Source organism: Heptranchias perlo, chromosome 24 (assembly GCF_035084215.1).
Source record: "Heptranchias perlo isolate sHepPer1 chromosome 24, sHepPer1.hap1, whole genome shotgun sequence".
NCBI classification, from domain to species: Eukaryota; Metazoa; Chordata; class Chondrichthyes; order Hexanchiformes; family Hexanchidae; genus Heptranchias; species Heptranchias perlo.
In genome coordinates, this window is record NC_090348.1 from 8048608 (window position 1) to 8065673 (window position 17066).

At 39.0% G+C, this 17066-nt stretch overlaps 1 protein-coding gene across 1 annotated transcript in view; it reads right to left on the bottom strand.

The window, feature by feature from the left end:
* Window positions 1-17066, bottom strand: part of etnk1 (ethanolamine kinase 1) — a 41370-nt gene that overhangs the window by 13079 nt on the left and 11225 nt on the right. Inside the window, exons 4-7 of the mRNA XM_068004709.1 lie at window positions 13194-13336; window positions 3617-3700; window positions 3345-3505; window positions 929-1002 (exon numbers count right to left, since the gene is read on the bottom strand). Of these exons, the coding sequence (XP_067860810.1) occupies window positions 929-1002; window positions 3345-3505; window positions 3617-3700; window positions 13194-13336 (462 nt within the window). The remainder of the gene's footprint in view (window positions 1-928; window positions 1003-3344; window positions 3506-3616; window positions 3701-13193; window positions 13337-17066) is intronic.

The window sequence follows — 17066 nt, forward strand, 5'->3', positions numbered from 1 at the left end:
TATTGTCTGAAAGACAGATGTAGATCTTTATGTCGAAGAAGTCACTGTGCTCTCTCGGTAAATTGAAGAGAAAGAGGATACATAAACAGAGGGCATGGGGACTGCGAAGGGGAGCAAGAAAAGAAATGCAGAGGGACAGAGACTCCATGAACTTTTGTTAAGTTGGCGCTGGAGTGAAGGACAGCTTGTGGTGAGAAAAAAAAAACCATTTACCGCTGAAGGATCAAAGTGCATCAAAGGGCTGGGAGATTATTAGCCAGTTACTGCGTAGAACTGTACAATTCTGTATGTGCTTTTACTTGTCACTGATCAGTTAATTTCAGGCTCCAAATTAAATTGAGTGCAGTGCATTGGTATTTCTGTTTCCCTGTGCAGCCGGAAGCAAAGCAAGACTGCTAGATATACTGATGAACTGGGATCAGTGCAAGTCCTAATGGTACGAGATCTCAGTGGGGGCAAGAATCTAAAAGACTGCTGCTTCAATCATCGGGCATGCGAGGTCTGCATATGGGGAGCGGAGTGAGACTTCTGAAAGGTAAGCTGAAAGCTCATCAAAAGTGAACACTTCCACAGCATGTCTCAAACAATTTTTAGTTCAAAAGCCATTCTAAGCACACAAAATAAGTCACTATTCCAATAGATTCATGCAATATCAAGTTTAAAACTTTAAAGTTTGATATTACGGAGAAATTTACTGGGGACATAGGAATGTCTCAGACTATGAAGAAACAAACTTTGTCAACTTGTAAAGCTAAATTTGAGTTTCCACAATCCCACGCAAAACAATTTTTGAACAAAAAGTTAAGCAGGTGCTCCATAAGAAGATACATTGATAATGATTTAATCTTTTAGCCAAAGCTTTCTCATCACCTTTGCATTTGTTAATGGCGCTGGATTTTACAGCAAATGAAAAACTCTTAAAACTTACCCCAAAAAATCAAAGTCAATTGTTGAATATTTTGTCTGGATCAATGCCCACAGTCCCCAGAAGAAATGGGAAGCCTGAATAAGCAGAATAGAGAGAGTTTATTAGTTTAGTTAGGTAGCTGTGTCAGGCTCAGTAATCCCAAGCCAGTACCTACAATCATATCAGTGACGACCAAAGACATTCCTAAACCATACAGATCAGAAGGTCTTTGATTCAATTCCCAGTTTGTGCGGACCTAGACGCTCACGGCTGGGTCTACAATTGGGCTTCTACAATTGGTTCAAGTTAGGGAAGGAAAAAAAGTTGGATAGAGCTCCCACTCCTTATCCCTATCTTAGCTCAGCTAGAAAGTGAGCACGTCTGCACTCCAGGTAAGACAATGGATTGGGCTTGACTGTGATGATCTCCATGGTTGAAAAGCCTGATGACACTCAAAGTCCAGGCTTATACATGAAGAATGCTGACTTGGGTGAGATACTAGGAGATTTGTGGCATCTGTCAAAAGGAATCCCAGCAGTGTCTTAATAAGGCGGAGAATATTAACAAAAAAAATTAAAAGAAAGTTATCTACCTTGTAGGGACTTAATTCTTTAAATGGAAGGAATCCTCGACATACTCGAAAACTATGTGAACAATGGCAAAACAGGAAATTTACTAGGATTTTGCACCTTTTAAGAAATACTGCCGTCAATGACAATATCCACAACATACAAGGCTATTGCCCCAGGGCTGACAACGTTAAACTACTTACACACATATAAAATATATTCCCAAAGAGGGAGAAACTCAAAGTCGACAATAGTGTTAAAGGTATTCACAATGAGCCATCATGTGAGTCATGGGAGGTGACCAAAAGCTTGGATAAAAAGGGTTTTTGACAAGATCGTAGAAAACCTCAATTATATATAAATTCTCTCAAAAGAGCAATGTAGGGACAAATGCACGGAATCTTGAAACAAGGAACATCCTTTCAGTTGAAGAATGAAGACAACCCTACAAGTCATCAATTCCGGTATTCTCCATAAAGTGCCGAAATTGGCAGCCATGCCTTCAGCTGTCTAGGACCTAAGCTCTGGAATTCCCTCCCTAAACCTCTCTACTAATCTCTCCTCCTATAAGATGCTCCTTAAAACCTACCTCTTTGACCAGGCTTTTGGTCACTTGTTCTAATATCTCCTTATGTGGCTGTGTGTCAAATAACGCTTCTGCGAAGCGCCTTGGGATGTTTTGCTACGTTATATAAATGCAAGTAGTTGTTGTTGTTGTTGTTGAGGTGCTCTTGTCCCAAATAACATCTGTACATCCAAAGCTAATGTATAATAAAAGTATCTCCAGCACTGGCTTCTCCTCCCACCCCCACACCGTTACCTCTGGAGTTCCCCAAGGATCCATCCTTGATTTAATCCTCTTCCTCATCTACAGAATGCCCCTTGGCGATGTCATCCACAGACATGGGGTCAGCTTCCACATTTACACTGATGTCACCCAGCTCTATTTCGTCACCACCTCTCTTGCTGACCTATATTGGCTCTTGGTCCCTCAACACCTCAAAATTTAAAATTCTCATCCTCGTATTTCAATCCCTTCATGACCTCATCCCTTCCCATCTCGGTACCCTCCTCCAGTTCTATAACCCTCCCACAACTCTCCGTTCCTCCGACTCCGGCCTCCTGTGCATCGCCCCTTCCCTTTGCCCCACCAATGGTAGTTGTGCTATCAGCTGCCCAAGCTCCATACTCTGAAAATCCCTTCCTAAGCGCCTCTCCATCTCCCTCTCTTCCTTTAGGATCCTCCTTAAAACACCATACTTTTGGTCACCCCTCCTAATATCTTTCTTTGGCTTAGCATCCATTTTTGCCCAATTATGCCTCTGAAGTGCCTTGGGATGCTTTTCTATGTTAAAGGTGCTATATAAAATGTTGTTTTGTGTGTACACTATTTTTAAGAAACTGCCAATCTAAAGACTGGCACTTAACAGAGGAAAGGTAATAAATATTAGACCGACAAATCATACAGTTTATTTCACACATGGAAAGTATCAGACTATTTGAATGTTTAATAGTGAGTTTAAGACAATTTAATCTTAGGGTTCATGCACCTCTGATTAGGTCATCAGAAATTCTATTAAATCTGTTTTGAACATTCCTGCTATTTATCTATTAGTCTTACACAAAGAATATACATAGAAATGCAAAATGAAAAAATCCAAACTATTGTTACTCTGTACATGTATAAAGTCTTTTACACATCACTCAGACATCAGCTTATATCTAGTTTGTACAACAAACTCAAGTTAATTGCATGTTTCACACAATGGAAATTATGCATACAGCATGTTAAATAATAGAACTTAATCATATTATCCATCTGTAACAGCACTCAGATGATACTTGTTACAGTTCAGCAATAAACTTACCAGTGCAAACAGATTAACTTGAAAATAAAGTACTTCCACTTCCTTCTCAGTTACTTCTGCACTAAGTCCTTTATATTCTTTTAAAGCTTCAAGATAGGATTTCAACCATTTCAATTGTACACTTTTATCTGGATACAAACTGTAATCAACTTCATTTATACCTGAGGAGGAATGGGGGGACGAGAAAAGAGAGATATATATGTTACACAATTTTTGACTGACATATTACATAAATAAACAAACCACACAGTCAGAATATTTAGATGTCTTACCTGCAAATTCATTGAAATGGTTCCCAATGTCAAACGCCTGGTAGTTGTAGCCTGCATATTCATAATCAATGAACTTCACATGACCTATTCAGGGTACAAAAATAAATAAATCAAAGTGTGGACTATAACATTAGATGGACAGGCAAATTCCTAGATGTCTTTTATAAAAACAGAATCAATTGCCCTCCCCTCAGTTTTAATGTGAGCTGTGCAATGCCACGTATGATTACATAGAATTTATAGCACAAAAACAGGCCATTCAGCCAAACTGATCTATGCCAGTGTTTATGCTCCACACAAGCCTCCCACTGTACTTCATCTAACCCTATCACCATATCCTTCTATTCCTTTCTCCCTCATGTACTTATCTAACTTCCCCTTAAATGCATCTATACCATTCGCCTCTACGACTCCATGTGGTAGAAAGTTCCACACTCTAACCACTCTCTGGGTAAAGAACTTTCTCCTGAATTCCTTATTGGATTTATTAGTGACTAGCTTACTGGTGACTCCTAGTTTTAGATTCCCCCACAAGTGGTGATGAATTAACTTCACATAACTTCATGACGACCTCAAGCTTTAGTAAATTTAAATCAATTTTTATCTTATACATTAGTGAGTTGTTTTTGAATCATTTTACTGGCTACTAGTAATTATATGACAATCCGCTTGTGTCTTTTCTCATCAGCCAATAGTAATCACGAGTACTGATTGTTCTGGGCCATAATTTGCTGTAGCAGGGCATCCAACAGCATCTGTACTTGAATGTTTTGACATTTTTTGAGTGGCAAGTTGCTGAAAGTGAAAGCTGCTAATGTCACAGCGAGGGAAACAGGGCATCTGGGACCTGAGTGAACAGGGCAAGCAACTGTGTATCCCCTTAACCAATCAGATTGAAGGATTGTGAAATTAACATCGCAAGGACTGCGAAGGAAGTGTAAATTAGAGTGGGTGAATTCAATGTCAAATCAGGTACAGAAAAAGAAATAAAGCGATGGAAAGAAAGGCTGGATTAAGAGTAAGAAAAGATTGACAGAAAATACATTTTCTAAAATAATTTAAATTTTTAAAATCTCCAACAATTAAAACCTGAAGGAATGAGACACCACACTTGTAATAATTAATTTTCAAGTGCCAGAGAGGTTGACTGACAGTAATTACCTCTCATCACATCGTTAAAAGGGTACTTAGACTGAAATGGACAAGACTTAACTTTCTATGGCGAGTTTAGTTCGTTCCTACCGTGCAAATCCAGCAACTTCAAGCCATTCAATGCATTTCAATGGTGAGGCAGACAGCCAGATGCCCTTTTCAAAGCTAATGCCAGAGCGGCACAACTCGAACAGCAACTTTTGGATATTTGAGTTTAACTGTGCATCTGCCTCTCGCCTGAAGTTGCTGTACCATTTGCGCATAAATAATGGAGAAGCGCCATTAGCCCCACCATTATTTTGACAGCAAATTATGGCCCAATATATTTTATTGGCAGGACCCTAGGTCAGTAAAAGTAGAGAAGGCAGGGTCAGAGACTCAGCAAGTTTTATGTTCATACAGTGATGGCTCCCTCTCAGCCTCAGGGTCTGCTTTAACACACTAGTGCAGTGGTCTCACTGCTTTTCACCCCACTGCCCCTACTCTACCTCCTAGGATAGCTTTCCCTCAGCGTGAGCTTCTCCACTGCCTCCCTGGCAGCATTCACCACTTCTTCCCAAGGCTTCCACTGGCTTTTTCTGTGCCATCGTCTCATTGAAGGGAAGCTAGTCTCCGCCTGATGGTTGACAGAGTTGATGGCACAAAGCTCATACATAGTGCAGCCTATGCAGCAGAGGCATAGTATATACAGGGATAGCAAGAAAGACAAAGCCACCAGTACTTGCAAAGTTAATTATGTTTTATGTAGTTCCATTTAATCAATACTGATGTTGCAGTGCATTATGTCTAAGTGGTCAGAAGTGATTGTGTCCTTCACCATCATAAATCAATGCCAAGTAAAACCAAATTCTCCCCACTCTCTGAGGAAAGCGAGGCTCGGGAAAGCCAAGTCTCCCAGACCACTGATGATGTACCAGCTGAACAGTGACATTTTCAACAGTGGGAATTGGTCAACGGACTTCCTGCTTGATCAATATTTTAGATTGGGGGGGGGGATAGGGAAAGAGAGAAGTAAAGGCAGAGAATATGAAACATCTTGAAATTGTGTGCGCCTGGAAATTGTCCAGCATACAGACTCAGTTACTTTAATTGGTCAATAAGCAAAATTATTTAATAGAATATATATTTTGAACTGATTTGAGCTAAAACCTACTTTTTGGTAAGCTTTTGTGATCACCAAGATGACGTTCATGAATCCTTGGAAGAGGGAGGCTTTTCTACTTTGCATATCGGCATTATGCACTCCCGGTTCATGGATGGTACAAACAGATGCAGAGTGAACCTCACTCTGTCATAAAATTGTCCCGTATCCCCCAATTCAGAAGAAATTTAGCATCCAGCAAAAGTGTCAATTTTCCCATTTTTCATCGCTTGGATTGTCAATTTATTGCCATTCTGTGGACTCAGATCGATTACAATTTCCACAACTTAGAATCTCACAACTGGCACAGATCGAGGAAAATAACAAAGCTTTCATATCCTTCAGTCTGGACTGGATTTAAAATAATTAGAAGGAAACAACAGCAGCACACTAATCTACTGCACCGCCCAGACTACATACTCCAACTAGATTCTTGGCAGGGGAAACATATTTAATCCTTGCTAGACATATAGAAACTGCATGCAGATTCCATCTTGTATATTAATAAAATGCTTTAAGAGTTTAAATTATACTAATATATATATATATACACACACTTAAAAATACTGTATAGCTGAGTAACGCAACTAAAAATGTTATGGTATTTTATGCAGTTTATTACTGAAGAAACCATAAACAATGTCTTGTATCAAAGACTGTAGCATATTAAGTGTTATGATAAGTTGACTATTTCAATAACATTTAAAAATTCACATTAAAATCCCTGATTTTAACATTTTGTTACTGTACCTGTGTTTCACAGGTTCTTGCTTTTTTGTGCTGCTTCCAACTTTATAGTTGCTTGTTAAAATGTCAAAAAACCTACAAATTAAATAGATATCACCCAATGCATAAAAGGTTTGGATATTAACTTGGCTTCATTAAAGTTGAAGGGTTGAAAAACAAAAACACCCAACCTTTTTATAAAGTGGTGAACTGCAGTAATTCACTCACCAAGTCTTCTGATAAGTGTTCAAAACCATGCACCTTTATCAAGACAATTCTTATTCTTCCTCGCTGCATTTTAGTGATTCTTACTTTAAGGTTGCTGAAAGGAACTTTACAATGAGCAAACAGTCTGTGAAACTCCATTATTATTATACATCAGTTTTTTTTTTAAATACGATAAGACTAAGCTGCTTCTAGCTACATTTCCACTCTTTTCGTACTTCTAGAAAGGGAGAACCCTAAAAGAATGGGCCAATTATAGATGCATACACAATTATGAATATAGTCATATTTAGAAATAATTATAGAATGGGAAATATATTTAATCCTATGTTTCCCATATGATTTTGAAAAAATAAAAATCGAGGTGTTTTTAAACTATCATAAAATCTGATGTTAGAAATATATTTAAACTGACAAGTGTCAACAGATATTTCACTGTTAAGTACTGTATCGATGTTTGTTCATTTTAAATTAACCAAGGTATATCCAAATTTTGAAAACATTCTTCTACTTGAAAAAAATCTTAACTGACTATAATGCCTAAATTGGCAGGAGAGAATATAAACAAAACGGAACTTAGGCAATCTAACATCATTCTTTTTAATTATTTGCATTTGAGCCCAAATCTAAGTGAAATATCTGAGCATAGCTATAGAAACCAGTATTCCATTTGGAACAATGCAGAAAAGTAAGGAATGGCACTTTTTAAAAAATAGGTTAAGAATAATACCTGCACTATTTCTTCTTCCAGTTTTCTTCCTTCCTCGGAACGCCAACTCATAGCAGACGTCTAATTATATATAAATGACCCGGACTTGTCTATAGGTAGTACAATTTCAAAGTTTGCGGATGACACAAAACTTTGCAACGTAGTAAATAGTGAGGAGGATAGAAACAGACTTCAGGAGGACTTGGATAGGATGGTGAAATGGGCAGACAGATGGCAGATGGCATTTGATGCGGATTAGTGTGAAGTGATGTACTTTGGGAGGAACGTGGAGAGGCAGCATAATTTAAATGGTACTATTTTGACGAGGGTGCAGGAGCAGAGGGACCCGGGGGTATACATTCACAAAGCTTTGAAAATGGCAGGGCAAATTGATAAGGTGGTTAAGAAAGCGTAGGAGATACTAGGCTTTGTAAATAGGGGCATTGACTACAAAAACAAGGAAGTCATGCCAAACCTTTACAAATCAGTGGTTAGGCCTCAGTTGGTATAGTGTGTACAATTCTTGGCACCACACTTTAGGAAGGATATCAAGGCCTTGGAGAGTGTACAGAGGAGGTTTGCCAGGATGATACCAGAGATGATTGACTTCAGTTATGTGGAGAGATTGGAGAAGCTGGGATTGTTCTCCTTAAAGCAGATAAAGGGAGACCTACTAGAGGTATTAAAAATTATGAGGGGTTATGATAGAGTACATAGGGAGAAACTTTCCTCTGGCAAGTGGGTCTGTAACTAGAGGTCATAGATTTAAAATAATTGGTAAAAGAACTGGAGGGGAAATGAGGAGAATTTTTTTCACATAGGGTTGTTAAGATCTGGAACACACTACCTGAAAGGGTGGAGGAAGCAGATTCCACAGGAACTTTCAAATGGCAACTGGACATGTATTTGAAGAGGACTAATTTGCAGGGTTATAGGGAAAAAGCTGGAGCATGGGACTAAATCGGACAGCTCTTTCAAAAGAGCCAGCATAGGCACGACAGGCCGAATGGCCTCCTTCTGTGTTGTAAGATTCTACGATTCTCATAAACAGCTGCGTTGTGTAAGATTGTCAGCGGTGTTTTGATGAAAAATATCTTACTTTCTAAAGAGATTAAAGTTCTCCTTTCATAACAGATACCTCAGCTAATACTTTCTAAATATTTTAGGACATTCCAGTTCTGTAGGTTGGCTCAAGGATTTATGAGGACCTAACGAAAAATATATTACATCTAAAATAGTAGTTGCTGAAATCAGATATGTGGCTTTATCTTATAAGAAAGACTTGCATTTATATAGCACCTTTCACCACCTCAGGACATCCCAAAGCGCCTTACAACCAATGATGCACTTTTTTTTGAAGTGTAGTCACTGTTGCAATGTAGGAAACGCAGCAGCCAATTTGAGCATGGCAAGTTCCCACAAACAGCAATGTGATAATAATCGGTCTACTCAGGTTTAAATGACCTATTCCAAAATAGGGACATTTGCCTCCAAATATAAACTACACCAACTATCAATCCAAACATAACTAATAGTCTTGTTATTGGTCTTAGCTATAATAGTGCATCACTCTCGTATGCAGCTTATTTGGTATAATTTATAAAATATTAGAAAAGTTTAAACACATTACCTGGTACTGGCATTTAATTCGGTGAGCCGACCTACAGAAATAAAACCTTATTTGCAAACTTTATAAGTTTACGGCTGCAATAACCAGTTATAAAATAACTGGCAAATAAGTTTTCATACTGCATGAAAAATGTTAATGTATAATTAAACTATCCAAGTTGAAAAACTAAAAAGAAAACAAAGTATTTACTTTTAAATTTAAGCTCAGAAAAAAATTAAACACTCTGACCTTTACTCTAGACTGACATTTTCAGATAAGCAGTAAATAGGCTTCTGAAATACGGACATAAAACTTAAAAGATCATATGACAGAATGACGCTAAGAAGACACTGATCAACTGTTACCAGATTGCGTGCTCTCCTATGGGGAAATACATGTGAACAAGTGGTACGATTAACCTCCAGCCAACGCACTAAAACAGCACGACGTAAACTGCCAGCATTTGGCAGCAACAATGGCACACCTAATGTACAGCAAATGAGAAAGATTTGGCAAACTTGAGAAGTCAAAAGGCAAAATAAGATTGGAATAGTAAAAAGATTTTACTCAGAGCATTTGAAAAATGAACAGCTAGTTCAGATGGAAATTCAATAAAAAGGGATTTACCTCTGAACAAAAAAGTATCAAAATAAAATACAACAATGGAATAGTTTAAATCGCCCACTATACTACTAAATCCACATTAAATGTAGTTTTCTGAAGTTTGATGACTGGAATTTGACAGCACTGAAGATACTGATATTAAAAAAATGCAAGTGCTGCAGTTCATCCTTCTACTGAATTACTCTTTTCTGGAGCGGTTCTAGGTTCTTTGCCACAGGAGCACTCCAGTCATCTGGATAGATCTTTTAAGCTAAGGTGTTTCTTGCAAGGAACTATGGATTAAATACATCAGAAATAACATTCCCTGTGTAAATCTGCTTCCTTGAGCAGGAAAGGGATGTCATGGCAACCTCAGAGAAAAAGCTCAAAGAATAAGTAAGCAAAGGAAAATATTATGCTTGAAACTAAGAACAGACTTTTCTGCATTTTAGTTCCTTTTTAATTCATCTTCTCCCAGTCATCCAACAAGTATATTTATATCTTTTACAGATGGATAAAATACAAGGAAACATTGATGCTTAAGTTGCCTGTTGAGGAATGGAGGGTATGAGCCAGAATATACCACTATAGAAGATTTCCCAAACAGTTAGCAAGGGGGCGCAAAGCGAGTTGGATCAGAAGTGAATTTGTTGGAACACAGGGAGCTAATGGTGCCGGGTGAGGAAAGGTCGATGGATGTGAGGGATAGGACTTAAGCCGCAGAGTTTTGGAACATTTGAAATATCACAAGTGCAAATATTTATCACAAATAAATATACTTGTCGCCACCCCAAAGAGAGCATCTAGACTAGAAGCAGCATTTACAGCTTGCCAAGATAATAGAGTGGCATAAAATGTGCCGTATGTCTAAAATCTCTCATACACTTCACCATTGGGAAGGAGGGACGTCGAGGGAAGGCCAGGTGCTTCTCCACTCGGATAGGAATAGGGAATCATAATCACTTTTGTACACCTTGCAATCAGTTCAGCACAACACTGGCAGATGCCTGATGGTAGATCACCCACAAGCTCAACTGCAAATGCATTGTATGTGGGGGAAGGGGGGGGAATAAAACTGATATTTAGAAAATAAAGTTTATATTAATGACGTGAATAAGCTAATAGTACATTACAGATCTGAAAGGGAAAGCTATTTAATTTTAGAACTATTTGACACTAGGAAACTTCATGAGGAATTAATTATAATTCTGCTTATTAAGTCTGCTTTATATAGAGAGCAGGTATGTTTAATATTTTGTAGTAAGACAACTGCAAATCCAGTGACCAAACCCCACAAATACATTGCATACTGATGACTAGTTTTTAAATATAACACTTTACATGACTTCCCTTCTCTCCTACAAAAAAATACACAATTGTAAACATACATACAGCAGTTATCTTCAGCTCAATTTTTTTTGTCAATGCTTGTAAAAGTACCAAATCTTTCTATTTTCTTCCCGGTCTGCCTAACCACACATCATCACCGATGGCCTCTGCCAACGTCGTTCTGAGCCAACCCTAGGAAGGCATGTATCAGGAGGAGGGCAACTCTCCACTCCGTCTCCTCTCCCCTTATAGGAATGTGCCTAGTCTCCACTCAGCAACTCCCACAGAAGCCCATTTGAAATCAGCAACTCAACATCACAGACAAAATCCAACTGGTATTTCTCACTAGTGTAGTACAGTGCACTGGTGTCCCAATGTAATTCACCACTGCATTACCCTATATCAATAGACATTAAGTTTTCAATCACTGACATACATATATAATTGAATCCATGTAAGTGAATGTCTATTAAAATATTTGCACAGTAATTATTTGTTTTCACTCCATACTGTTCTTCAACTGAAAGATAGGAAAGGCTTTCAAAAATGCTGCACCATACTGGCCAATAGGTGGCATATACTCTCAGCAAATAAGTTCCAGCAACAGTTCTGCAAAGCATTACTCCCAGGAGCCTGGCTGAGAACAGTTAAATACATTGAGTGGAAAAGATTAACAGTTCTCCAATTGAGACAGTAGATGGAGTTTGAACACTAGCAGAAGCTAGGATGACAAACTGAAGTCCCCAGCAACTAAGTCCAGCGGTTTACTACTGGAACAGTCAAGCTATCTCATATCCACGACATCAGGACAATTGCTTCTTCATTGTTCTTCGAAAAAAAAGTTCCCTTCTCACCCCTATACCAAATTTAACACTGGTAAATAGCGCCACTGTTATCTTACTCTAACTCTCTTCATCCCGACTCCCAAATAAAATGTCATATTAAAAACATAAGTTACGCTAATGGTACTTCGTAAAAATTAATATATATATATATATATATATATATATATAAAAAAATCTGAACAAACTGGTTGTTCACTGAACTAGAATCAACTGTATAATTTTTGTGGTTTACTCATTCAGACTTTTCCTCTTCTCTATCTACCAAAACATTAAGCAAAGAAAAAACATGCTATTCTGAGGTCCTTTTGTTTATCAAAAACATTTATAAAACAAAAGTATAACTTTCTGTAAAAACACACCCACCTCTCCCTCCAAAAAGTAGGAAATATATGGTATCGCATAGAAAATATTGAATTTGCTTCCTCTCAAACCCACCATTTTGGAACTCCTTCCCTCTACAGCCACTTTAGGCTGCCTATGAGAAGGGCTGCATGTATTCTGGAGCAGGGTGAGGTAGCATTCTGGTATTTGTAGCTTACCTGGAAAGTCCAGAAAAACAAACTGCCAGCTGGTACATGCTCATTGGTAAAAGGCTTTCCTTCTGCTCCTGATCAGTATTCAGGCCAGAGTGTGGAGCTATTCCAGGATGTATGCAGCTCCTCCCTGTATCTTATGTCACCAAAGTGATTAAGCAGGGTGGAAGAGAGATTCAAAATGGTACATCTCTGTGACATGCAGTGAATTTTAAAAAATCAGGTATATATATCTACTCCTCCCCTGGGTGAGGGAAGGTACTTTGAACAGAGAATACTGCCCCTACCCTTTCCTTTCCTTTCCCATGAACGTTAACATGAAAATATCCTTTTACATAATTACTTTTTTCAATATTTAGATATTTTTCCAGAACTATTCAATATTGCCCCTCCATCAATGTTAGTTTCTATTAGTAACTTCATTGTCTACTTACAATTATTTTTTTAAATGGTGAATTTAAAAGCATAGTTGATACCAGTCTGTTCAGATGTGAATAATTGAGACTTTAATAAAACCTGTTTTCCTGCTTTTGAAAGTCCGATTTGAAAGTCTGAAGAACACAAACAGCAGCAAAATCTAGACCAAAATAGGACAATTTATTTGCTATTGGGCCATCCAAATTAACCGACTTCAACTATACTATTCCTTACGAGAGTGATTTATAGGCTAATTGAAACTATCACAAACTTTTGTTGGAAGATTACCTTCTTTTTCATTGTAGATAATATTCTTACACAACAAATCATTGTGGCAGAGCACTATTGGTGAGCCAAGACTAGACAGATGTTTCTTCATCCAGGCCAATTCCTGTTCAAGCTCCTGATGACCAGGTACTTCCATTGAAAATCTGCAAGAATGGGCATCAAATTAGAAAAAAAAACAAGCAGCTAGCAATATTTACATGCTTAGAAGTTCGAAATTTACATTTTAGATGGACCAACTAACTGCTCTACATTATGATGCCTGTACAACAGATTTTAGTCATACCTAGGATGGAAATATAGACCATGCAAATAATAGTAATTTCTTCTCCATCAGGGATGTACCAGATTTGCATCACACCATTACAAAAGAATTAGAGTTTATAGCACAAAAACAGGCCAATCAGCTCAACTGGTCTATGCTGGTGTTTATACTCCACGAGATTCCTCCCACTCTATTTACCTCTTCCCGTCCTGTCCATATATGCCTCCATTTCATTCTCTCTCATGTATGCATCAATGCTACCTGCTTCAACCACTCCATGTGGCAGCGAGTTCCACATTGTCATTATTCTGTGTAAAGAAATTCCTCCTAAATTCTTTACTTGATACTTAGTATAACATCCTTGCTTTTGCACTCAATGCCTCTGTTTATAAAGCCTAGGATTCTGTATGCCTTTTTAACAGCCTTCTCAACTTGTCCTGTCATCTTCAAAGAGTTGTGTACATACACACCCAGGTCCCTATGTTCTTGCAGCCCCCTTTAAAATTGTACCATTTAGTTTATAGTGCCTCTCCTTGTTCTTCCTACCAAAGTGAATCACTTCACGTCACTGCGTTAAATTTCATCTGCCATGTGTCTGCCCATTTCACCAATCTATGTCCTCCTGATGTCTGTTATTATTCTCCTCGCTATTTACAACATTTCCAAGTTTCGTGTCATCTGCAAACTTTGAAATTATGCCCTGTATATCCAAGTCCAGGTCATTAATATATATCCAAAAGAGCAGTGGTCCCAACACTGACCCCTGGGGGACACCACTGCACCCTTCTCTCCAGTCTGAAAAACAACCGTACACCACTACACCCTGCTTTCTGTCCCTTAGCCAATTTCACATCCACGCAGCCACTGCCCCTTTAATCCCCTTCAATTTTGCTAGCAAGTTTATTATGTGGTACTTTATCAAACATCTTTTGAAAGTCCATGTACACATCAACCGCACTACCATTTGCGTTTAACAAATCCGTGCTGGCTTTCATTTATTAACATATATTTTTCAAGATGCCAATTAATTTTGTCCCAAATCTGTATTTCCAGATCTCTTTGCTCCTCTACCCCATTTAGTTTCTTACCTTCCAAGGAATAAGTAAATCTGCATGCCTGTTCATGTCATACGAACATAAGAAATAGGAGCAGGAGTAGGCCATATGGCCCCTCGAGCCTGCTCCATCATTCAATCAGATCGTGGCTGATCTTCAACCTCAACTCCACTTTCCCGCCCGATCCCCATATCCCTTGATTCCCCTAGAGTCCAAAAATCTATCTATCTCAGCCTTGAATATTCTCAATGACTCAACAGCCACAGCCCTCTGGGGTGGAGAATTCCAAAGATTCACAACCCTCTGAGTGAAGAAATTCTTCATCTCAGCCTTAAATGGCCAACTCCATATCCTGCAACTATGTCCCTGGCTGGAGAGACTGGAGTTCCAGTCTCTCCAGCCAGGGGAAATAACCTCTCAGCCTCTACTCTGTCAAGCCCCCTCAGAATCTTATATGTTTCAATGTCGTCCTGTATTTTCGTGCAGTCCTCCACGTTATTAGCTATACCCCTCCAATTTGGTACCATCTTCAAATTTCAACAAAACACCTTCTAGTTTCCAAGTCCAAATCATTTATGTTTATGGTGAACAACACAGTGGTTCCAGCATGGATCCCTGCATGGCACCACTTCCCACTTTTTGCCAGTTTGAGAAATTTCCCTCAACTCCTATCTGCTGTTTTCTGTTTTGTAGCTATCTTTCAATCCATTCTTCTACGTGGCCCATAACTCCCTGACCTTTATCACGAGTCTCTTATGGGGCACCTTATCGAAGGCCTTCTGAAAGTTCATATAAACCACATCCACTGCACTGCCCTTGTCTGCTCGGTTACTTCTTCAAAGAATTCAATAAGGTTGGTTAAACATGACCTTCCTTTTAGAAATCCATGCAGACTATGTTTTTTAAATTATATTCTGTCTCTAGATGTTATCTGATCTTTTAGCAAAGATTGTAGTATCTATCCAACCACCATCGTTACGCTAATTGGTCTATAGATCCCTGGATTAGTTCTATCTCCCTTTTTGAAGATATGAATTACATTTGCTGTTTGCCAGTCCTCCAGCATTATTCCTTTATTTATTGAAAGTTTACATATTTATACCAGTGCCTCCGCTATCTCCTCCCTAGTTTCTTTGAGTATCTACAGGTATCTTTCTTTCTATCTATCTTAACTGTTGCAATATCCCAGTTAACTACTTCTACTGTTGTCATTTCCTCTTTGTTAGCCTCTATAGTGAAAACTGTGGCAAAGTATCTATTCAGTGCCATTTCAGTATCATCTTCTGAAAGTTTATCTTGGTCATCCCTTGGTGGCCCTATCCCTATCTTCATTCTCCTTTTGTTACTTATCCCTATCTTAATATAGTGTGTCCACAACAATTTAGTTATGTTTAGGGAACACACAAGCATAAACATTCCAATGTCTATTCTTTAACAGAATAGCAATAGGGTTCCTATTGGTTTTAGTCTGTTTTCTGCAGTTTCGTTGTGATAAGCAAGAAACCAAAAAGAAAATGGTATCTAGCTACTTCTGGAGTGCAAAAAAACTTCTAGAACAGCTAATTGAAATTTCCTGGCAATACATAAAACTAGACAGTGAGAGCACAAATAAGTATTACTTTAAAAAAAAAATTGCTATTATTTGTATCATATCCTGTAATGCAAAGAAATACAATGAAGTTACAACACAGACAAAGGCCATTTGGCCCAACCAGTCCGTGGCAGCGTTCACCCTCCACGCGAGCAAGTAGTTCTAATCATATTTAACCACCAGGGTGTGATTTCAGTTCATTTTCTGCTCATTGGGTTTCCCAATTCGTTGCCATCCCAGGGTCCTTTTCCATTGAGGGAGGGATGTCCTGATCCTGGGATCTGCTACATTGGCAACCTGCACAAGGCGAGGTGGTTGCTGTAGAGCCGGAGTGCCTGGGAAACCCAGCCAAATTCTGGAGGGGGGGGGGGGGGGGGAATTAATGTCCTGCAGAGCCCTGTCCGGGATCCCCTCCCTCAGTGTGCCGCAGCTGCTAATGTTTGAAGTGCTGGGGATTAGGTATGGGGCTGTTAGCAGCTCATCTGTACCTGACCTATTAGTGGAGTAGGGTTGCCAACTCTGGCTGGAGCCAGGTCATGTGATGTTCTGACCACGACATCGGATCATGTGATGTCAGATCACGCAAGGTCAAATCACATCGGGTCACATGACATCTGATCACGACTTCTACAAATGTAATTGGTTTTACTGTACCTTATAAAGGTGGCATCCCTTGTAGTTGTGTATCTCGCACCAGCAGCTGTTGTGTGAGAAGTTCCTAGAACCAGGAGGCCACCCGTGAGCAGGCAAAGAGGGGAAACCATTCTCTCCCTCCAGCCCCCAGATTTGATGTTGTCCGGTACAGTTCCCGGCTTTTGTGTAATGGGGAGTTCTTTACCCAGCATCCATAGCGGCAGAGAAACCGCTCTCTCTCTGGGAGAGGGTCGCACAAGCTTTTAATCCCAGAGACAGAGCGGGTTCTCTGCCGCTATGGATGCTGGGTAAAGAACTCCCCATTACACAAA